The 25,209-nt window shown below is 40.1% G+C and overlaps 2 protein-coding genes across 2 annotated transcripts; both read left to right on the top strand.

Moving 5' to 3' along the window:
* Positions 1–901: 901 nt before the first annotated feature.
* Positions 902–1,846, top strand: LOC116521684 (olfactory receptor 11G2-like). Its single transcript, XM_032236344.1, has one exon. The coding sequence runs from the start codon at positions 902–904 to the stop codon at positions 1,844–1,846; it is 945 nt and encodes a 314-aa protein (XP_032092235.1).
* An 11,562-nt stretch (positions 1,847–13,408) lies between these two features.
* LOC116521683 (olfactory receptor 11G2-like) lies at positions 13,409–14,362 on the top strand. The gene has a single exon (XM_032236343.1). It carries the CDS (start codon positions 13,409–13,411, stop codon positions 14,360–14,362), a length of 954 nt encoding a protein of 317 aa, XP_032092234.1.
* The last annotated feature ends 10,847 nt before the right edge of the window (positions 14,363–25,209 follow it).

Genomic DNA, 25,209 nt, shown 5'->3' with positions numbered 1-25,209 from the left:
TCTGGTACAAGGGAGGTTTCTACATTGCTGGGAAACACAATAGAGAAGTTCAAAATTATTTCCAAAGATGGGTTTTTTCTCAATAAACATATCATATCTGAGAATGTCAGAGATGTTTTCTTGTACTATGCTGAGGGAGCTGATGATGGCAATTAAATGTTTGGAAAAGAGAAGTGAGGAGAAATTCCCATCAATGTTTTATCCTGCCTTTTATAGATACAGAGAATGACATTGCATGAGAAGCAGTGAGATGCTTCCCATCTAATGCTAGCCAGATCTATGAAAATGTACAGTCAGGCCAATGCCTCCTTTACTTATTTCACAGATCCTCTAGAAGGCAACCAACCATTATGTTATAAACTTCATGGTCTCCAGGCATTGTATTCATTGTTCAGATTCATCTTCCTTCCTTCCACCCTCCCTCCCTCCCTCCATTTTCCTTCCTTACTTCCTTCCATTTCTTCCTTCCTTCTCTCCCTCCCTCCTCCCTCCCTCCCACTCCTGCCTCCCTTTTCCTTCCTTCCTTCCTTCCTTCCTTTCTTCTTTCCTTCCCTCCCTTCTTCCTTCCTTCCTTCCTCCCTCCCACTCCTGCCTTCCTTTTCCTTCTTTCCTTCCTTCTTTCCTTCCCTTCCCTCCTTCCTCCTTCCCACTCCTGCCTCCCTTTTCCTTTCTTCTTTCCTTTCTCCCACTCCCTGCCTCCCTTTTCCTTCCTTCCTTTCTTCTCCTCCTCCCCACCCCTTCTGATTTTTAATCATGGTATGCAAAGATGTAACCTGCTGATGAAGATGGGGAGTTTTGTTTAGCTTCTTGTTCTGAAAGGGAAGACCAGATTAGTACAGGAAGGCACGAAATGAAGTTACAGAATATGGTTCAAGGTGGAAACTATCTTATCTTATTGCAGATGGTATCCTCCAACTGGACCTCAGTTGAGGAATTCGTGTTGCTGGGATTCGGAATTGGGCCACATAACAGATTGCTACTCCTTATCTTTTTCACTATTCTGTACGTGCTCACCTTGGTTGAAAACATCACCATTATTATTTTGGTGTGCCTGGACACCCACTTGGGCCAGCTCCCTATGTACATTCTGTTGAGCAACTTCTCCTGGTTAGAAATGTGCTATGTCTCCACAACGGTGCCTCGCATGCTCTTTGATTTAGCAGTCCCTGGTGGCATCATTTCCTTCCATGGGTGTTTCATCCAGTTCTACGTCTTCTTCTCCCTGGGCTGCACTGAATGTTTTTTCCTCTCGACGATGGCTTTGGATCGGTATGTGGCCATCTGCCGCCCACTGCATTACCCACACATTATGTCTCACAACTTCTGCTACCTGATGGTGGCTGTTTGTTGGGTTGTTGGCTTCCTGTGGTATCTTGTTCCAGCGAAGTTGATCTCCAAGTTGTCATTTTGTGACTCCAATGTCATTGACCACTTCTTGTGTGATCCGGGTCCGATCCTCTCCTTGGCCTGCCCTCCACTTGGGAAAGCTCCCATTTTCAGCCAGATTTGTCTCAATGGTCTGCTCATAGGCAATATATCCTTTGTCGTGGTCTCCTACAGCACAGTGATTTTCACTCTAGCCAAGACCTCCGATAGTCTTAGGAAAGGCTTTTCTACCATCTCTTTCCATTTAATTGTGGTCTCGCTTTTCTATGGCTCAGTGGCAGGCATGTATTTATTACCAGGTGGGGAAAGTCAATTAGGAGTCACCAAGGCTGTGACTCTCTTTTACACCGCCATTACACCCTTTCTCAATCCTTTGATCTACTGCCTAAGAAACAATCAAGTGAAAGAAGCCCTTGGCAGATTGCTAAAGAGAAAGGGGACACTAATATGGAGTAAGTGATTGTCTATTTGCACACACAAAAAAAGATATAGCACAAGCAAAATCAAACTAAAATGCTAAAACCTGCAGAAAATGCAAACTACAAAGTATGCATATTTAAATAATGTTCACGTCATCTTGAAATTGTCAATGTTTCAGCTTCCTCTTTATTTCCCCCCCAAAAATGTCCTTGGGTCCCACCTTATCCTCATAATACCCATATAAGTTATAGCAAGGCTTCATCCTACATCCTGTGAAGCCCCACACACTTGGGCAAAATCAAGAGAAAACAAGTACATAGATTTTACTAAAGTGGGATAAATTCAGAGTTTTGATAACTGCAAGATAAACTTCTCAACCTCATTTATAGTGAGTTAATTAAGGAAGAGTCCCTTATAGTGATTTGAATTCTTCCCAGATTTCTTTAATTTGAGCATGTTGATATTTATGAGCTAAGATGCTGTCTTCTCACTTGTCAATCTCTTGATCTCTCTTTTCTCACTTCCTTCTCTAGCTTCCTAAAAATCTCCCATCAATTGTCTAATCTTCAATATTTTAATGACCTAAAGAGCTTGGGAAAAGCTGTTCAGATTTGTAAATGAGACAAATTGGGATAAAATAGCTAACATCCTAGAAGATAGAAATAAATTGCAGAAGAATCTTGACAAGGCTGAAGATTAATCTCTGGGTAGATACTATGTGAAATACAGTAGGTGGTCCTTCAAATAACCTGGCTGTATGTCATGTGTGTGGCTCTGCAGGTAATAACCACATCTTGAATTTCACCTGGAAGCATACCATCAACCAGTGCAGCTCGCAAAGAAGCAAGGCACATGCTCATCATTTCCAAATGCTTTTGGGGTCAATTGAAGCTTCAGAGTAGTCTTCAAGAACTGATCTATGCAGAGAGCATTGCAAGTCAAATTATGAGGTGACAAAGGAAAAAGTGGCCATCTGAATGGCTTTCTAATACAGGACAGGGTACAAGTGGTAGGTGCACAAGAAGCTGTGCAAATACCAAGGAAACCTCCAGATTGTGAACTATTTTTGAACGTGGACATGTGATCCAAGATTAAAGGTGGAAAACCCATCATCTAGGAAAGACATAAAATCCACAGCCACTCGGTAGGATTAACTCAAAGTCTGTATCCAGATCAGCACAGGTTTTAAATACTGGGACAAGAACTTAACAGGATCAGTTGGCCAGCTTGGGGTCAAGAGTTATAAGTTGGTATCATCAGTATATCAATAATATTACCACCACCCCTAATACAATGGTTTCATTTAAAAATTAAACTGTGGAGGGAGAGAAACACAAAGAAAAGGCCTAGGGTGTGACTTCTTTCCTATCAACAAAATATGTTTTAAAATATCCTGAAGCAAACTTTTACATAACTAATGCTTGTTAGGTATCTGAATCTTCAGGAGAAAGCCTCTGGGAACCAAAGAGTAGAGTAGAGTAGAGTAGAGTAGAGTAGAGCAGAGTAGAGTAGAGCAGAGCAGAGCAGAGCAGAGCAGAGCAGAAAAGAACAGAGCAGAGCAGAAAATAACAGAACAGAACAGAACAGAACAGAATAGAATAGAATAGAATAGAATAGAATAGAATTCTTTATTGGCCAAGTGTGATTAGACCCACAATTTGTCTTTGGTGCATATGTTCTCCGTGTACATAAAAATACAAGATACATTCGTTATTAATCATAAGGTACAACACTTAATGAGTTAAGCAATCAAATCATACTAGGAAACAATCAATATACATTGTAAGGATACAATCACAGAGAATAATAAATAAAGAAACTATTAGACAGCATTTCACTGAGGCAGCTGTCAGAGGCATCATCTTGGAAATCTGAAGACTTGTGGAATCTCAATCATTTGTCAGATGAAAGTATAACTTTCTCCTACACTTCAGAAAACAAAGACAATATGCTCTGAAATATCCTCCAATGTAAGGCAGGGAATTTTATTTTGAAACAATTTTAATAGTATAGAAACATCTCCTAAGAGCAAACACAACCACAGTGTTAAAATATTGAAGGATTCTGTCTGAATACATTGGAATTGTGGATAAAATAAAGTTTTTGGCAATGTCTTCTCTTTTTATCACGTCTTTGATGGAAAAAAAATAATTTGAATTTGGGATTTATGAACTTTCATTTAGGATCATATGGGGAATTTTAAAAATAAAAATGAATATCTCTCTGTTATATATTTAACCTTTTTTCTCCTTCTTTTTTGTGTGTGGGTTTTTTTCCCTCTCCCTCTGCCTTTCTTTTTCTATTGTTATGTGATTATGTTGTCTATGTAACAAAAATAAAATTTAAAAAAAATATAAAAAAATAAAATAAAAATAACAAAAATAATTTAAAAAAAAAATGAATATAAAATACTTTCAACTTGGCTTTTCACATGTGTGTGTGTGTGTGTTTGTGGTGTGTATAAAAGCATTTCTTAAATGACTTTGTGGTGGTAGTCTAAGAATCTAATTACACAAAATATAATGGCTAATGTATGCCCAAAATAGCAGGAGATAGTTGGAAAAAATTGTTTAACAGGAGTAAAGAACATCCATGCACACCTATTACATGATTTTATAACATAACCCCAATATTCCTATCAATAGTCAATCCTTACTTGAGAAAAATAGGATAAGAATGGGAACCTTTCGATGAATTGTACACCTGCAAAATCTTTTAAGTGTTTTCACATCTTCAGATAACATTCCAGAGGTCTTCACATACTAAAGGTAAAGGTTCCCCTCGCACATATGTGCTAGTCATTCCTGACTCTAAGGGGTCGGTGCTCATCTCTGTATCAAAGCCAAAGAGCCAGCGCTGTCTGAAGATGTCTCTCTGGCCGACATGACTCAATACCAAAGGCGCACGGAACGCTGTTCCCTTCCCACCAAAGGTGGTTCCTATTTTTCTACTTGCACTTTTTTACATGCTTTCGAACTGCTAGGTTGGCAAAAGCTGGGACAAGTAACAGGAGCTTGCTCCATTACGCAGTGCTAGGGATTCGAACCACCAAACTGTTGACTTTTCTGATTGACAAGCTCAGCATCTTAGCCACTGAGCCCTCTTCACATACTAAATTTCAATTAAAAGATGATTGTCATTCTTTGGGGGTTGGCATCTGAAGAACATTCATTTACTTTTGATTTTGGATAGCTGGAAACAAAAAAACTAAGGAAATCCTTATACTGTGACCCAGTTGGTCAAAAGAATTGATTTCTCTGAGTAACATTAGTTGCACAACTATTGTCGTAAAATAACCATTTATATAAAGTCAGTTAAGCTTATGAGTTGTGCACACATATACACACCAAGACATATCTACAGGTAGCTTTTGACTTATGATCACAACTGAGCCCCAAATTTCTGTTGCTAAGTGAGATGTTGTGACTTCTGCCCATTTTATTACCTTTCTTATGATCATAAGTCCATTTTCAGTGCCATTATAACTTTAACAGTCACTGAAATGTTGTACTTGTATTGAGTAGCTTTGATTCTTGTAATGGGTAGAAGGAATAACCATGAGGTACGGTAGGAAGTTCCCTTATTCAGATGAAGGAGAGGTGGTTTTCAGCAGGTTCTGGAGAACCGGTAGCAGAAATTTTGAGTAGTTTGGAGAACTGGTAAATACCACCTCTGACTGGCCCTACCCCCATCTATTCTCTGCCTCCCAAGTCCCAGCTGATCAGGAGGAAATGGGGATTTTGCAGTATCCTTCCCCCACCATGCCCACCAAATCATGCCCACCAAGCCATGCCCACAGAACCAGTAGTAAAAGAATTTGAATCCCACCACTGAGACAATGGTCTGCTAAAAGAAATATGAGTCTGGGCTAGAATTGTAGTCTGAAAAGTCCAGCTACGATAAAGCATATTCTGACCCACAAAGTTGTGTTACTATAATCATATAATAACAATAGTATGAGTATGTATGACTTTGGTTTCCTAGATTGGTCTGCCTTGAAGGACTGACAGTTTAGATAGACACATCTATGTCATTTTCTTGGCAGCAGGACATAAAGGATCTGATATTTCACTGATGTTATTTTCTTTTCTTAGCAGCCCATTTTTATAGTTGAGGAATATCTATTGCTTTATTTATATTCTATGAACATTTGAAGGAATATACGATTTGTTGCTATTTGATATTGGGGGGGAAGATAAGCACCATAAACACCATGCTTGGGATTCTGAATTTTAACTTTGAGATATTCAAAGAACTTTCCCATTAGTAAGTTCTTGAGGTCAAGATCAGGAGCCAACAAACTTTTAACAAACTATAGGAAATGACTAAAGGGATTGAATGATCTCACTGGAATTGCCTCATGATGAGAGAAGAGGCCATAACAGTTGGAAAGTTTTCACAGTAAGAACTATCCAAGTGAACACAGCTTTGGGAAGTTTGCCGTTGTAGTTGGTAGAGCAAGAGTCAACGTGGTTGAAGAAATGAAACTTAGAACTCTTGGTGAACTCAAGCCAGGAAAATTTTCCAACTTAACTCCTTTCTGATTTCACAAGATAGTTTGTCTGTATGTTTGGGAAGGTCCTGTGGAGAAATTCTCTTATCATGGTCCTATGATTACAATCCTTCCTAACTATTTCTCAGCATCCAGCACATAACTTATACTATCAGCAGATCCTTCTTGGTATCTGAGCAACATCTTTGAGAAGGACCAAGGTAAGATACCACTGTGCTGTTTGGGAGATAATTCATGGGCAATTTATGACTTAAACATAGTGGCAGACAGAGTACCTTTGTTCAAATAAAAAACCTTTATGTGGGTATATTATATCTTAATCGCTTTTCTGTTTTCTGTAAATGCAAACATGAGGCTATACTGAGGTTGACCATTTCATCTTATTTATCCCTTTCTCTTTTTTTAGCTTGGATAATTTCCATTGTGTATTTGTTTTGTTTTGTTCATTTTGGAGTCCATTCTAAAGTAATGAGTTGAATTTGGGGTAACTGTACTAAGTTTATTAATCAGGTCAAAATACAATAAATGTTCAATCAATAATCCAAGCTAATTCTTGCCTCTCAGAGGGGCTTGTTACAGAATTAGAAATTAACAGAATTAGAAGGTACCTTGTAAGTCATCTAGCTCAAACAGGAGACCCAACATCATTTCTGACAGATGACAGTTTAATCTCTTCTTGAAAGCTTCCAGTGATGAAACTCCCACAACTTCCAAAGGCAACTTCTGTTCCATTGGTTGATTGTTCTCATGGTCAGAAAATTTCTCCTTATTTCTAGGTTGAATCTCTCCTTGTTCAGTTTCCATCCATTATTCCTTGTCTGGCCTTTGGGTGGTTTGGAAAATAGCTTGACCCCCTCCTCTCTGTGGCAGCCCCTCAAATATTGGAAGACTGCTATCATGTCTCCCCTGGTCCTTCTCTTCATTAGACTACCCATACCCAGTTCCTGTGACCATTCATTGTATGTTTTAGCTTCCAGTCTCCTAATCATCTTGCTTGCTCTATGTGTATTTCATACTTGGGACACAGCAATGGCTCAGTAAAAAGCAGAAATGGAATTTGAAAGGAAGAAGCAAGTAGAGAATATGAATATCAAACTTTGATCATTCCTGTGGAATATTATTCATAAACTCACCATTAAAGACCACAAAACTCCTGAATCCAGTGAAAGGATATTTTCACAATAGTCATCGTGACTTGTAATAAACATTGATAGATTCATCCTGCATGAATGTATCTGACCCTGAAAATCTATAAATGCATTGTAGTAAAAGATCAGCAACTTTCATGAGTTAGTACATGAAAGCATTCTCTGTGAAATAGCATTCTGGGCAGCCTCTTCTTGTCCTTCCTGAACTCACAGCTGTTTTTACAATCCTAAGCCCCCAAGTAACCATAGTTTCTTCAAGACTTACTCTGTAGTCCCAACTTTTTAAAAAACTGATCTGCTGTAGTGATTTGAAAGGAATAAGTAGGTAGACAACTTACTGTATCAGTCCTGTGGAACACCTAATAAAAACAAGCTTATTTTGTTGGGAAGATACTGTCAATGGAAGAAGAAAAAACAATGCCTTCACATTGGCCAACTTTTTATAGATGGGAAAGGACATGGTGTTCGGTAGAGCACAAATTAGTATGCTTCATTTTCCTATTTCTATGGTTGGGTTATGACAGAGACCATTATTTCAGCATTTTTCTCCACTGTGAACCAAATTCAGCCTCTGCTGTTGCAAGAAATGAACACTTGCATCTCCAACCATTGCAGGTTTAATTTGGTATACAGCGTTCCTTTCAAGTTGCAGGTTAATGCCAATTAATAACTACTATTGACAATACTGTGGTTTGTTTAGCAAAGAGAAATAAGAAGATTGGCTATCATTCCACCAGGTCTGCTAGGTTTGGATAGTTTCAATAGGTTTACTATATAGAGACATTTCTTAACATACATTAAACTTTACAAAAAATAAATATGCATGTTGTGAACATGTAAGATGGCAAGGCATGTCTTATTATGGGTGATGATAGATAGATAGATAGATAGATAGATAGATAGATAGATAGATAGATAGATAGATAGATAGATAGATGATAGATAGATAGACGATAGATAGATAGATAGATAGATAGATAGATAGATAGATTGATAGATTGATAGATAGATAGATAGATAGATAGATAGATAGATAGATAGATAGATAGATAGATATAATTCTTTATTGGCCAAGTGTGATTGGACACACAAGGAATTTGCCTTTGGTGCATATGCTCTCAGTGTACATAAAGAAAAATAAAATAGAATATTTCATCAAGAATCATAAGATGCAACACTTAGTGATACTCGTAGGTTAGGGTTAGGGTTAGGGTTAGGAACTAGGAATTATACTAGGAAACAAATGAAACTATAAATTTTAAAGATACCAGCAACATGATTATAGTCAAAAGTGGGAAGAGATTGGTACTAGATAGGAAGAGAAGAAGAATAGAAATACAGTCTTAGTAGATAATTTGACAGTGTTGTGGGAATTAGTTGTTTAGCAGAGTGATGACATTCAGGTAAAAACTGTCCTTGTGTCTAGTTGTTCTGGTGTGCAGTCACCTATAGTGTCATTTGAGGGTAAAAATTGAAACAATTTATATTGAGGATGTGAGGGGTCTGTAGAAATTTTCACAACCCTCTTTTTGACTCGTGCAGTTTACAGGTTCTCAATAGAAGGCAGATTAGTAGCAATTGTTTTTTCTGCAGTTCTGATTATCCATTGAAATCTGTATCTGTCTTGTTGGGTTGCAAAGCCAAACCAGACAGTTATGGAGGTACAGATGATAGACTCAATACTTTCTCTGTAGAACAGAATCAGCAGAATATGGGAATATGGGAATAAGGTGAGAGAAAGAATATGGGAAGAAGGGGAGAGAAAGCTGGTTTTTGGGGTAGTTTCTTTGAGTGATAATATCTTGGATTGCATCTGACCCAAAACAATGATAGATTGCATTGCAGAAATGTCAGCATATTTTACTCTCACCAAGCTGGCAATTTTACACATTGATCTCCATAAATCTTACATCATACATGCCTTAATCAAAAGTCTATTTCTATAACTGGCAGAGTAGAGCATTCAATCCTTGTGAAATATTTTTGGGAATAGATTTTTAAACAAATAACAAAACAACTTTTGCCTAATGACATGATATTTGTAAAGATGCCAGAAATCTAGATCTGCAGTTTTTCTACATGGCAGCTACCAAATACTGTATGCAATGATTTAAATCAACCAAAGTGAAGTTACAGAGTGTGGAAAGAGACAGGAAATGCTGAAAGCTTCAAGCAGGACTAAAGGTAAAGGTTCCCCTCGCACATATGTGTTAGTCGTTCCTGACTCTAGGGGGCGGTGCTCATCTCTGTTTCAAGGCTGAAGAGCCAGCACTGTCTGAAGACGTCTCTGTGGTCATGTGGCCGGCATGATTAAATGCTGAAGGAACACAGAGCGCTGTTACCTTCCCGCCAAAGGTGGTTCCTATTTTACTACTTGCACATTTTTACATGCTTTCGAGCTGCTAGGTTGGCAGAAGCTGGGACAATTAACAGGAGCTTGCTCCATTACGCGGTGCTAGGGATTCGAACCGCTGAACTGCAAACATCCCTAGCAGGACTAGTCAAGAACAAAACAGAGGTTCATTCTGTATTGAGAGACCAAGAGAAGAGAGAAAGGGTGTAGAGAACACTTCTCATCTCTGCTGCTTATCTCCCCCATTTCTTCTGCCTCCCATAGCAAGACGGTTGGTAAGTGAGAAGAATCCTTTCCCACTTTTTTAGCAATAGCAATAGCAGTTAGACTTATATACCACTTCATAGGGCTTTCAGCCCTCTCTAAGCGGTTTACAGAGTCAGCATATCGCCCCCACAGTCTGGGTCCTCATTTCACCCACCTCGGAAGGATGGAAGGCTGAGTCAACCTTGAGCCGGTGAGATTAGAACCGCTGAACTGCAGATAACAGTCAGCTGAAGTGGCCTGCAGTACTGCACCCTAACCACTGCGCCACCTCGGCTTCCATGTCTTTTCATGGAAGAGAAAGGGGATAGCCAGTCTTCTATTTTCAGTTATCCAACCCATGCAATCATCATTTCAGGGATCAAGGAACAAGCAACGGAGAAGTTACTCTTCCCCCTCTGATTTTTTCCCCCACTACCACTCAGGCAAAACTGGGCAAAGAAGAAAGAATAAGTGGGAAGAGCCGCTTTCCTCTATAGGAAGTGGAGCAGGAGCGTCTTTGCAGCCAGCAGAGAAAGCAAAAAATTCCCAGCTTTTCCTGTAGAGACTACCAGAAGGCTGAGATTCTCAATCATCAGGTTCATGGTTGTCCCAAAGATGCTTTTTTCAGGAGGCATCTTTTGAAGATGTTTCACTTCTCACCCAAGAAGCTTCTTCAGTTCTAACAGGATGGTGGGGAATGGATGGATTTGTATTCCTTGCAGACAGCTGAACATTTTCATTCTTTTAGAGGGTCGTTGAAGCACTTGGAGATTTATATATGTCCTCAGATAAATCTCAAATAAACTGATTAACCACAAGGACACAGATAAACTTTCAAGTGCTTCAACAACTCTCTAAAAGGATACAAATCACATTTTGCAGTATCCTTACCCTGGAGTGGGGAGAGAATGAGGATTTTGCAGTATCCTTCCCCTGGAGTGGGGTGGGAATGGATATTTTGCAGTATCCTTCCCCTGGAGTGGGTGGGAATGGAGATTTTGCAGTATCCTTCCCCTGGAGTGGGTGGGAATGGAGATTTTGCAGTATCCTTTCCCTGGAGTGGGTGGGAATTGAGATTTTGCAGTATCCTTCCCCTGGAGTGAGGTGGGAATGGAGTTTTGTAGTATCCTTCCCATGGAGTGGGGTGGGAATGGATATTTTGCAGTATCCTTCCCCTGGAGTGGGGAGAGAATGAGGATTTTGCAGTATCCTTCCCCTGGAGTGAGGTGGGAATGGAGATTTTGCAGTATCCTTCCCCTGGAGTGGGTGGAAATGGAGATTTTGCAGTATCCTTACCCTGGAGTGGGGAGGGAATGAGGATTTTGCAGTATCCTTCCTTTGCCATGCCCACAAAGCCGGTAGTAAAAAGTGTTGAATTTCACCACGGTGTGGGTTGCTTCTGGCATTGCTGCCAGTTTGCTTCACTTTTGCTTCACACACGCATGCAGAGTTACTATATATTGTTCTGCGCCAGAGATGGGTTCCTACCAGTTCGCACCTATTTGGTAGAACCGGTTCGTCAAATCTACTGAACAGGTTAGAAGAGGTTCCACCAGTGGACCCAGAAAGCATGCTACACCTACAGAAGAGGTTCCAAAATTTTTTGAAACCCACCACTGTTCTGCGCATTCGCAGAACATTAAAAAATTACTAAAAAAGATGCCGACAATTGCATCGACGACCTGGGAACCGGTTTGGGGGTGTTCCCACCCTGGGTTGCTGCCAGTTCAGGCAAACAGGGTGAAAATACCACTACCGGTTCACACAAACCGGTGTGAACCAGTAGCAACCCATCTCTGGTATAATATAATCCTTTGCTATGTTTGTGCGCAGAGTTTCTGGATAGCTGTATCATAGATATTGGAAAACATAAACAAACAAGTAAATAAAATGTGGGAGATGCAGTAAACTTCCAATGTAGGGTTGTCCTGTGCCAAATGCCAGCAGTGGAGTTATGCTGGCGTCTCCCCTGCTCACTTTTTAACAGGCCATTAAAATCACAAATGTCATCATCTCCAGAAAAACGATAGTCAAATTCATCTTTCTTTTTTTTTTACTTTAGATTTTATTTTGGATAAATAGGAAATTTCATGTTCATTTACAAACTGCAGGACCTAAATTCATTTCATAATGCTTTAATCTACATCCAGTTTTTTATTTTTTTTATTTTTTAAACAAACAAAAACAAAACAAAAAACTTTCCTCAATTTCGTCAAGCATGTCACTTGGTTAGAAGCTTTTTTGTGCATCAGTTTTTACAATTAGAAATAAGATCACTGGTTGTCCGTCAAAGTTAACTAACTACATCGCTATCATTGAGCATGATGTGTTCAGGTTACCATTAGTATTCCTTCATTTCAAACAAACCTTATATCCTTAAATCCTTAATTATCTATTAAGTAACAATAAATCCTTATAAGATTATAAAATCACCTATCTCTATCTATTGGCCTTACAAAATAAAATAAAAAATTACCATCGACTCATATTGTACATCGTTACTTTCAATTAACCACAATGTCAACCACCAATCATCCAAAGATAGCCAAATTCAACTTGAAGGAGCCACTGATATAAAATAATAATTCAATGTCCTTGTCTTCCTTTTTAAAAAAATTTTTTTTTTCATTATTGTACTGTAGGTGTATTATTCAAATGATTGCTTAAAATAGTGTGGTTGGCCATTATTCCTATAATGTACTAGGTCTGTGATTGTGACCCTATGGTGCATGTGCCACAGGTGGCATGGAGAGCCCTCTCTATGGCCAGACAAGCCATCACCCCAGACCAGCTTCACCGTGCATGCGTGCGTGCCTCCTGCAGGCCAGCTGGTTTTTGAGCCTCTGCCACAAATGCACGGAGGCATGCACACATGTGTGAGGTGGGAACACATGCAGGGACACACACATGTGTGTGGGCAGGGTCACACATTCATGAGCAGGGGTAGGGAGAGGAGGGGGATTGCGTACGCATGTGTGTGGGGAACACGGGTGGGTTGCACAAGCCAGCACAGGGCAATCCACATGCAGGTGGATTGTGCACACATGTGCGGGTGGTGAGGCACGTATGGGGGGGTTGCACGTGCATTGCATTATGGGTGCACGTGCGTGCGCTTTCACCATCCGACAACAAAAAAGTTAGCCATCATTGTCCTGGGTAATTCAGTCCATATTGTTTTCCCCCACAGGTTATTGCAATGTTAAAGCACAATTTAAAAATCAAAACCTTGGTGCCTCACTTTACCTGCCTGACTTCACAAATAATTTGAATTGTTTTTGGAAGTGATTGATAAAATGTGGTAAGAGAACATGGGTGAGGGTTTAAATTCTTATCTCATTCCAGATGGATTCAACCAATAAGACTTCAGTTGAGGAATTTGTTTTACTAGGTTTTGGAGTTGGACAGCACAACCGTGTGCTGCTCCTCGTCCTTTTCACTTTTCTCTATGTCCTCACTTTGGCTGAGAACATCACCATTATTATCTTGGTGTTTCTAGACACCCATCTGGGCCGACTTCCAATGTACATCCTGCTGAGTAACTTCTCCTGGTTGGAAATGTGCTACGTCTCCTCCATAGTTCCTCGCATGATCTTTGATTTAGCAGTTCCTGGCGGCATCATTTCTTTCAAAGGGTGTTTAATCCAGTTCTACATCTTCTTCATCCTTGGAGGCACTGAATGCTTTTTCCTTTCAATTATGGCCTTAGATCGGTACGCGGCCATCTGCCACCCATTGCACTACCCACAGATGATGTCTCAAAACCTCTGCTACATTCTGGTGGCTGTTTGTTGGATCCTTGGCTTTCTGTGGTATCTTGTCCCAGCGGTGTTGATCTCTAAGTTGTCCTTTTGTGGCTCCAATGTAATTGACCACTTTTTGTGTGATGCTGGCCCAATCTTATCCCTGGCTTGCCCTCCGCTTGGGATAGTTCCCACTTTGAGCCAGGTTTGCCTCAGCGGTCTGCTCTTAGGTAATATGACGTTTGTTATTCTGTCCTACAGCACTGTGATTTTCACTCTAATGAAGACGTCCAACAAAGGCAGTCGTAAGAAGGGATTTTCCACCATCTCTTTCCATCTAATTGTGGTCTCGCTTTTCTATGGTTCAGTGACAGGCATGTACTTGTTGCCAGGTGGAGAAAGTCAGCTGGGTATCACTAAGGCAATGACGCTCTTCTATACCACGTTTACACCTTTTCTCAACCCCTTGATCTACTGTCTGAGGAACAACCAAGTGAAAGAAGCACTGAATACATTACTAAGGAGAAAGATGAGACTCCTATGGAACAAAGAATAGTCAAACATTGTAGAAGTAATACATGAACAAAAATTAAACACAAGCGCCAATGTGTACAGTCTAAACCAAAGGCATGCTTCTTTAATAAAACAGTATTTATGTCGCGTTGAAATGAAAAATTCTAATGTCCAAGCAGGTCTGTGGTTACTACATGAATTTCATAATGCCTGCCCAACTGACCACAAACTTCTCATCCCATATTCTTCAATTGTTGTAAGACACTTAAACAAAGAATTTGAGAGAAAACATGTCAGATTGCAAATTGAGCCCAAACTGGGTAAATCAGTTATCTTACTTTACTTTATTGTCATTGTAAGTATATACACCAGAGGTGGGTTCCTATCAGTTCGCACCTATTCGGTAGAACCGGTTCATCAAATCTGCCGAACTGGTTAGAAGAGGTTCCACCAGTGGACCCGGAAAGCAGGCCACACCTACAGAAGAAGTTCCAAAAAATTTTGAAACCCACCACTGGTCCTTGGATATGATTATTCTACACTATCATGCTCATATTTATAAAACTCAATGCCTCTCTGAAAGGTAAGGATGATTACTGCATTTGTGGTGCAATCAGAACATTGCGTGTGTTGAAGTTGTTTTAACGCAAACCAAAGATGCCTTTTAAAAAACAAGTTTACATCATATTCTTATGCATGCCAGTGCAGTGTGAGAGATAATTTAAGGTGGTTCTGACAAGTGTCGTCAGCATCTTCCTATCCAGTTACATGGGTGGAAAGCCACTCCCATCCGGTCACATGGGCGGCAAGCCACTCCCACAAAGGAGGCCACACCCACAGAGTAGGTTTGAACAATTTTTGAAACGCACCACTGATATACACAGTTTACACATACAACGAAATTCACATAACACCCAGAGACCAGGCCCAACACATATAACCATTCCCAAACACACCCCTACCCACCAAAAAAATTCCCCACCCCAAACCACCCAAGCATCCACACAACAGACCAAATAGTGCTGTCCAATAGCCATGAACTCTTTAGTTCATATCCTAGAAGACAGATATAAAATCTTGATAAGGCTAGAGAAATAGGCTGAGAGTAACAGAATGAAATTTAACAGAGGAAAGTTCACTTAGGGAACCTATAAACAAACAGTTATAGAATAGAGAATATTTGATTTAGTAATGACTAGTGACCTAGGAATATTAAATGGAGGCTGAATATGAGTGTGCATTTTGTATGGCTTCAAAAAAAGGGCAGGTGAACCTTTAGACTGTGTCACACACACACACACACACACACACAATTCTAATGTCCAAGCAGGTCTTTGGTTACTACATGAATTTAATAATGCCCACATGGATATATCACAAAGGTCAACTCTGGGTCCCATGTTCATCAATTGTTGTAAGAGACTTAAACAAAGAAATTGAGGGATTGCCAGATAAGACCAGACTGGTTGAAACAATTCATACCCTACAAAGAGAGAAGTAAAATTCAAAATCCTGATAACGCTAAAGAAAGCTGAAAGTGACAAAATGAATTTAAGAGAGAAGCTCATTTAGGGCACATGAAAAAAATATAGGATAGAGAATATCTGATTGAGTAATATGATCTTGGACTAATAAATAGAGACTGATTGTAAGGGTGTGTTTTGTACGGCTTTAAAAAGGGCAAGAGAATCTTTAGTCTCCAAATATATGGGTGCGAATTACAACTTTTCATTCAAATACTATGTCCAGTTTTTGAGTAAATTGCCCACCTCTAGACAATACATTTTAAAAAGACATCAGAGAAATTGATCCATATCTAGAGATGGTCAGATTTTCCTCACAAACAGAGACTGAAGGAATTGAGCCTGTGTGTCATTGGGAGAGGGATACAAGAGTATTCAAATATCTCAAACAATGTCATATAACAGAAAATCAAGGCCTGTTTTCTATTGTCCCTGTTAGACAGCAGTTGTCCTAGTTGAAAATAGGGTCAGGCAGAGAATGAGTAAACTGAGTACATAAACACAACAGGGCTCTCTCTGTTGAAAGAGAGGGGGGAGGGAGAGGGGGAGGGAAGAGGGAGAGGGGAGGGAAGAGGGAGAGAGAGAGGGAGGGAGAGGGGAGGGAGGGAGAGGAAGAGGGAAGAGGGAGGGAGAGAGAGGGAGAGGAAGAGGGAGGGAGAAATGGAGAGATGGAGGGAGGGAGGGAGAGAGGGAGAGGGGGGAGAGAGAGAGGGAGAAGGAGAGGGAAGAGGGAGTGAGAGAGAGGGGAAGGGAGAGAGGGGAGAGGGAGAGAGAGGAGGGAGGGAGAGAGAGAGGGAGAGGGAGGGGAGGGAGGGAGAGGGAAGAGGGAGGGAGAGAGAGAGAGAGAGAGAGAGAGAGAGAAGGCAAAAGCTACCAGTCTGGGAGATTTCTGTATTATAACAATAAAATGTTTAGTTTGAACTCTACACGTATCAGTCTGGTGGTTCATCTCTGGTTGTCCAAAAGTGCAGGACACAGAAGGAAAATGTGAGCCACAAGAAGGCAGATTCCATGTGAACGTTGGGGAAAAAAAGTGTCAGCCTCATTGGATGTGTACAGCAACTTTCTGTCTGGGATGTTTAAATTCGGATTCTTCTTCAACTGAGCAATGTTCAGTGACCAAATAATTCCCTTCAGTTTTGTAATTTTGATTCCATGCAATTTTTTAGAAAATTAAAAACAGTGAGAATGATGAGTGAGTTTTCTTGGACAATACCATATTTTTCAGAGTATAAGACACACTCCCCCCCCAAAAAAAGAGAGTGAAAATTTGGGTGCGTCTTATACACCGAATGTAGCCCTGCCCACCCACCGGCTCCCCACCCTTTGGCCTCCTCATGTCCTCTCAAACAGAGCTTTTGAAGCTTTTGGAGGCTGCAAAGGCAACCTCTTAAACATCTCCCAAAAGCTCTGTTTGCAAAGGAGCTTCTCTTTGCAAAGGCAGCCTCTCAAACTGCTCCTGCTGAATCAGGCTAATGTGCTGAAGCTGACCAGGCTTTTTGCTGAGGATGCTAGCCAGATGAATAGAATAGAATAACAGAGTTGGAAGGGACCTTGGAGGTCTTCTAGTCCAACCCCTGCCTAGACAGGAAACCCTACACCACTTCAGACAAATGGTTATCTAACATCTTCTTAAAGACTTCTAGTGTTGGAGCATTCACAACTTCTGGAGGCAACTTCTGTTCCACTGATTAATTGTTCTGTCAGGAAATTTCGCCTCACTTCTAAGTGGCTTCTCTCCTTGATTAGTTTCTATCCATTGCTTCTTGTCCTGCCCTCAGGTGCTCTGGGGAATAGTTTGACTCCTTTTTTGTGGCAACTCTGAGATATTGAAACACTGCTATTATGTCCTTCTTTTCATTAAACTAGACATACTCAATTCCATACAGCATATGATGGATGCTGGTAGGCAGAGGCAGATTTTTTTTTTCTTATTTTCCTCCCCCAAAACTAAGGTGCATCTTACACTCCTGAGCGTCTTATAATCTGAAAAATACGGTAGTTAACCTATTCTTTCTAATGTATTAAAAAGAATAAAGGTGACCCATTTGGGAAATTAGGGAGTGACCATTTGTGTTCTGATAGGTCACTGCTGAAATACTGATGATATTTCCCTGGATAGTGACTGCGTGAAGAACAACAGCCATTTTGTAAGAAAACCCATAGGAAGGAAATTTCTACCCCAGCACCGCTGTCCTTAGAGACCATTTAATGTACACACATTCCTGTTAATGAGGCTAATGAAGGGTAAATATCACAAGCTACGCAGATGTGGTAGAGGCCTTCTTTGTTCTTTGTTGGTGAGAGAACTTCATTAATGTGAGAATAGATGGAGAAAATCATTTACACATGACTGAAATAGTTATTCACTTCTACGTACATCGCAGTCATTCCATGTCTCAATCCGGTGATCTATTTAAAGAATGATAAGTGAAGAAACTTATCATTCTAACTTATGAAGGGACACAGTAGCTCAGGGGCTAAGTCACTGAGCTTGTCGATCAAAAAGGTCAGCAGTTCAGCGGTTCGAATCCCTGGTGCCACATAACGGAGTGAGCTCCCATTACGTGTCCCAGCTTCTGCCAATCTAGCAGTTTGAAAGCATGTAAAAAATGAAAGTAGATAGGAACCACCTTTGGTGGAAAGGTAACAGCATTCTTTGATGTTTAGTCATGCCAGCCACATGACCACGGAGACGTCTTCGGACAGCGCTGGCTCTTTGGCTTTAAAATGGAGATGAGCACTGCCCCTAGAGTTGAGAACAACTAGCACAAATGTGTGAGGGGAACCTTTACCAGTAAGTGAATAGGGACTAAGAAGAATGGAACAATGACCAAGGAAAGAGAATGTAGTGTAAACACGAGGAAGAGAGAAACAAGCCACATCACTATACTACATAAGACTTGGTTACATTTTTATTTCATTTGCCCCTTTAAACTCAATCGGAGTGGAAGGCATGAAAAAAAAAACAATGAGGGATGCACACACTTTTCTTCTTAATTGGTCATTAGGCATTTCTCTCCTTTGCCATGTCAGCAATAATACAGTTGGGAAACAAATGGACAATATCAGAAAAAAATGCAAGGAGAAAAGCTTAGAGCAGGGGTGTCAAACTCAATTTCATTGAGGACCACATCAGGATTATATTTGGCCTTGTGGTGGCGGCACATGGGTGGGGCCAGGGGCGGGGCCAGCTAGACTTCACTCATGTCAGGGGCACCCGTGGTGACCAAGTGCTAAGCCCCCCCCCCCCCCCCCGTCCCTCTCATAATCTTTTTCCTTCATGGTGCCGGTCCATGAATCAGGGTTTAGGGACACCTGGTCTAAGTCACAAGTGCAATAGAACACATACTTTGCACCATGTGTTTGTGAAATTATATTCTGGCAGTTATCTACTTGTACGTACCCATGTACATTGTCTCGCTCAGGCATGGCCAAAGTCCGGCCCAGGGGCCAATTGCTGCCCGTTTTCAAATTTCAAGTGGCCCGCAGCCTCTTCTCCCCATTGGAGTTATTTGTTCAGTCTTTCATAAAATAATTCATTTGCATTTAATGTTAATGATTCAAAGAATGTCAAACTGAATGGTTCACCCCACAAATTTTCACCTCACCAAATCTTGCCTTCCTTGCAGAAAGTGTGGACACCCCTAGTCTAACTGATCTCCATATTACTGGCTGTCTACCTATACCTTCTGCCCATCGTCTGTCTGTCTGTCTGTCTGTTTGTCCATTTGTCTGTCCGTCCGTCCGTCCATCCATCCATCCATCCATCCATCCATCCATCCATCCATCCATCCATCCATCTATCTATCTATCTATCTATCTATCTATCTATCTATCTATCTATCATCTATTATCATCTTCCATCCTTCCTTCCTTCCTTCCTTCCTCTTCTTTTTCCTTCCCTCTTTTCTTCTTTTTCCTTCCTGGCTCTCTTCCCATCTTTCCTTCTTTTTCTTTTTCTTTCCCTTTCTTCTTTCCTGTCCCTTCTTGGATGCTCAAATGCAAAAGGGGAAACATTTCTCCTTTTGTTTTATTTTGCTTTCATTTTGATTTGCTAGCCCACTGCCAGCCCAAAATGGAGCCTGGGAGTGTTGTGCTGGGAGGGGCACCACAGGTCGGTCCTTTGCTGTTTTCAGGGCAGCCCCCTGGACCAGAACTAAGCACCCCTGACCTAGAATGATGGAGCCATTTTCTATGAGCAGCACCCCGCACTATTGTCCACATCGCCTTCCACTTTAATTTAAATGGCGAGTGCCCACATGGAAGGCCAAAGCAAAGATGACAAGATACAATAAATGTGAACAAAAAAAAAAACGCCCAGTTAAACCCAGACGCTGCATTTGATCGCATGAAATGGTGTTTGTTGATCCAAAAGGCAGACTCTTCATCTGCAGGGAAAACACTAAGATTCAGCCACATGATTTTACTTTCCACATTTGGAACACATCTACCCATATCCTGGATATCATCATCTATACTGTATAACTTCTTAAATTATTTGGCTAAACTATTGGCATATCTGCTGTCCTTTTTCAATTATTTCATTATTTGGTGACGTTTCCTTTGTCAGGGCCAAACCGATGACTGTCCTTCCTTTAATATGTGGAGTATTAGCACTGCTGTGTCCTATAATTTTCAAATATAACTGGGTGATGTTTCTGCTTGTCATAATATTCTGTATTACAACTTTCAAGTTGCTTCTTTCATCATCCATTGATGTGAATATATTGTATACTTATTTTATTCATTTTATTCTTGTTGTTCATTGTGTTCATTGTGTTCATTTTGTTCATTTTATTTTATTTATTTTATTTATTTTATTTATTTTATTTATTTTATTTATTTTATTTATTTTATTTATTTTATTTATTTTATTTATTTTATTTATTTTATTTTATTTATTTTATTTATTTTATTTATTTTATTTATTTATTTTATTTATTTTATTTATTTATTTATTTTATTTATTTTATTTATTTTATTTATTTTATTTATTTTATTTATTTATTTATTTTATTTATTTTATTTATTTTATTTATTTTATTTATTTTATTTATTTTAATTTTATTTATTTTATTTTATTTATTTATTTATTTTTAATTTGACAACAAGTACAAAGGCAACAAGTATGAAAACACATGAAAAAAATGGCACAAATAAATGGATATAAATAAGCAAAACATAGCCATAAACACATAAAAAGAGTACATATAAATGGGACAGTGGGACAGGGACGGTAGGCATGCTGGTGGCTTATGCATGCCCCCTTAGGGACCTCTTAAGGAATGGGTAAGGTCCATAGGAGGCCGCTTAAGGTAAAAGGTACGGGGGTTAGAGGAACTAACAACAGTTGACATTTAATTGTTAAGTGAAGAATGAAACCGGGGTTGGTTTCCCACCAGGCAAAATTATTTTCTGGGAATTCACATGACATTAAAGTCAATAGGAGGGATTCCTGGGTTTGATTTTGTCTCCTTCTAAACCCAGGAGACGTGGCTAATCACCTCACACCTGTCCAGGGAATCCTTGCTGCTGTTTATTCAAGGTATTCACTCTTCCAACTGCTGTTGATGGCCTCCAGGAACCTTCTTCTGAATCCTCTTTTTTTCTCAATTGTTAATAAGAATTTATAATGTTTCAATGGATGAGGCGTGTTCAACCAGGATTGCCAATAGATGCTTTAAAACTGTGATGTTATTTTCTTCCTTGCAAGAAATTCTCCCCATGCTACTATTTTACTTCGTGTTGCTTAATACGATTCTACTTACTGCAAAAATTACTCATTATTTGCCAGTACGACCCAATCTCATAGCAACAAAGTATTTCTTTTTGTTGGGTTGACTTGTAAGGACATTGGACATTGCTTGTAGCCAAGACTGAACTCATTTGGCCTGATCAGCTTATAGAAGGCAGCCTCAGCCTGATTCGTCATTTGCAGTTGACAATTGTCCTCTCAATGAAGAAGTGGATCTAATGGTAAGTGATCATTACCTATATCAGTGGTTCCCAAACTTGGCAACTTTAAGACTTGTGGACTTCAACTCCCAGAATTCTCCAGCCAGCTTTAAGCCAGTCTTAAAGTTGCCAAGTTTGGGAAACACTGACCTATATGAAGAGAAAACAGCAATATTATTTACCAGAGGCTTTCAAAATCTTTGAAAGATAGCTAATGTATATATAGGGTCCCCAGTTTAGATTCAGTCCCAAAAGTAATTTTTCCATGTTTCCTCCATTCCCACAAACTCTTAAACTCTCATTAAGGTCCTGGAGACAAGAAGATATGAAGAACGGTTGCAGGAATTGGATATGGACAGTCTAGAAGAAAGAAAGACTGGGGGGAGGGATCATGATAGCTGTATTCCAGTATTTGAGGCACTGCCACATACAGGGCAGTTTATTTTCCAAAGAACCAGAGGGAAGGAGAAGAAACAATGGAGGGAAACTAAACAAGGAGAGAAGCCACCTGGAATTAAGGAGAAACCTCCTAACAGTGAGGACAATTAACCAGTGGAACAGCTGGCTAACAGTGGAACAGAAGTTGTGGGGGCTTCATCACTGGAGGCTTTTAAAAAGAGAACGCTCTGAAATGCTATAAGGTCTCCTGTTTGAGCAGACGGTTGGACTAGAAGATCTCCGAGATCCCTTCCAGCTCTATTCTGATTGAATTCATTTCATTTATAATGGTGACTTCTCCTTGGCTGGTAAAATGCACCAGGAAAGATGTGATATGTCATGTCCCGTCTTTGGATTAAAATAGATTCAAGGGAACTGTTGCATAGAAGAGGATGCGAAAGTGATCCAAGGATCCAAATGCCAGTGCTCTTTTTCATTGTACCACAACAATATTTCCTGGGGTATAGCTCTTCTAAATCCTGAAAAACCTCATACTTCCCCCACCCCATATGTATCTCCATACCTGAATTCAATCTCAGTTGTAATCAAAAGATGTAGGAGCCAGTGGGTAGAATGCTGTATTGCAGCCTAACTCTGCCTATAGCCAGGAGTTTGATTCTGACTGGCTCCTTGTTGACTCAGCCTTCCATCTTTCAATAAAACGAGGACCCAGATTGTCTGGCGGTAATATTTTGACATTGTAAAGAGGATGCTGTAAAACAAGAGAGAGAGACAGAGACAGACAGACAGACAGACAGACAGACAGACAGACAGACAGACAAAGACAGACAGACAGACAGACAGACAGACAGACAGACAGACAGACAGACAGACAGACAGACAGACAGACAGACAGACAGACAGACAGACAGACAAAAAGCTGACAGCCATGTGATGGGATAAGCTCCTATTACTTCCCCCAGGATCTGCTAACCTAGCAGTTCAACAGCAAATATGAGTAGATAAATAGGAACCATTTCAGTGGGAAGGGAACAGTGTCCTGTGCACCTGTGGTCACAGAACAACAGAAGTGTATTTGGAGAATATTGACTCCCTCAGCTAAGAAAGGGAAATAAATACCACCCTAAGAGTTGGACAAGACTGGACAGGGGAAACCTTTTAAATTTTACCTTTAAGGGGCGAGTTAACATATTCATGATATTTATTCTTGAATTTCTATGATACTTTTGTAATAATATTGAAAAGGAATAAATGATAAGAAGATACTGGCATTTATTTTATACCACCAATAATGAGGGTTTCTTTTAGTTTTCAGCAAAAGGTTTTTCTTTTGTTTTTTCTGTGAAAGGTCCACAAATGATTTCCTAAAACTTCTATCCTCTTTTCTAACTTGCTCCAGAATTCTTGTGGGAAACTATTCTACAGTTTATCTATTCTTTAAATAGGAAAAAAAAAATAAGCTTTAAATTTTGATCCTATTCTACATTTATTCTATCCTTTTAGTGAACAGATTTCTTCTCGGCACCAGGGTTGTTGGAATTGGTTGGCAGCTAAACTGAATGCCTTGAATTAAATTGTAGATTTTGGCTGTTCCAGTTTGATATAGTGATCAAGGTTCCGGTGTAGAAACCAGAAGATTGTGAGTTCTAGTCTCTCCTTAGACATGAAAGCCAGCTGGGTGACTGTCACTCTCTCAGCTGAGGAAAAATAGGAGGCAGAAGGACTATCAAGTATGTGTTTTTTTCCTCCGGTGGAACTGGTCTATCAGGCCAACCCGTCTATCCAATTATAAGATGGAGCATACTACTTCCACTTTTGCCTTTCAGCCCCAATCCAGGAGCCTTTGCAGGCAGTCGCTTTCACAACAAACTATTTTTTGTTAAATTCATGTTTTACTGACAATGAAATATAGGGAGACTAGTCTAGATCTATTTCAAACTGTTTATCTCTCATCAGCTAGTCATACACTTCTTGGATTCAAAGCCGGGTTGTTTACATATTAGGTAGATGTATTAACCTCTAAGCCACAGGTTCTCCTCCCTTTGTTGGCTATACCAGGGGAGATAAGTCAGAATATTCATGAACTGGCAGAGATATAGTAACAAGGTCAGCCAATGAATACGCATTGTAATAGGGCAGCTAATGAAGATTATTTGGAAACAGAAACTTAAGTAAGAAATCTGGGCATTACTTAGCTATATTAACCTTTGAACTTGGAACTGAAACCAATCTTTCCTCTGCCTGTGTTTTGCCTGTAACTACTACCACATTGGAGAATCCACTGTTGGTATTGTACATTTGTTTATGAGTTATATTGTATATAAAAAGAAGTTAATGAATCTTGCGGAATCAGTTATCTGTGTGTGCTTTCTGGATTGATTTTTGCAACAAACTCTGACAAGATATTGTTTTTTTCCCCAGTGGGACCAGTCTATCAGGGCAGCCTGGTCTACCCAATTATGGGACAGAGCATATTGCTTTCGTTTTCCTCTTTCAGTCCCAATTCAGGTGCTTTCGCAGGCAGTCACTTTCACAACAAACTATTTTTGTGTTAAATTTATGTTTTATGCAGGGGTGGGTTTCTCGCCCCATTCCAACCGGTTCGGTTGGAACGGGGCCGGCGGCGTCCTCGTGCACACGTGCGGTGCATGCATGCGTACTAGTGTCTGTGCAATGCTCCAGCTGCTCCTGGAGGATCGCGCAGGCGCTGTATGCGTCCTGCGCATGTGTGGAAGTGCAGAACTCGTCAAAACCGGGTAAGGAGCGTGGGCGGGCGGGTGCGCCCTTCGCCGTTCCCGGAAGTTACTTACTTCTGGGTTCGCCAACCAACCGGTTCGCAGGGAACGCCGCGAACTGGTTGAAACCCACCCCTGGTTTTATGGCAAAGAAATAAAGAGAGACTAGTATAGATCTATTTCAAGCTATTTAACTCATCTAAATAGCTTGAAATAGATCTATACTAGCCTCCCTTTATTTCTTTGTCGGTAAAACACAAATTTAACATGACTAT

Source organism: Thamnophis elegans, chromosome Z (assembly GCF_009769535.1).
Source record: "Thamnophis elegans isolate rThaEle1 chromosome Z, rThaEle1.pri, whole genome shotgun sequence".
NCBI lineage: Eukaryota > Metazoa > Chordata > Lepidosauria > Squamata > Colubridae > Thamnophis > Thamnophis elegans.
Note: the sequence above shows the minus strand (reverse complement) of the source record. Positions and strands in the feature narration are given on the sequence as shown.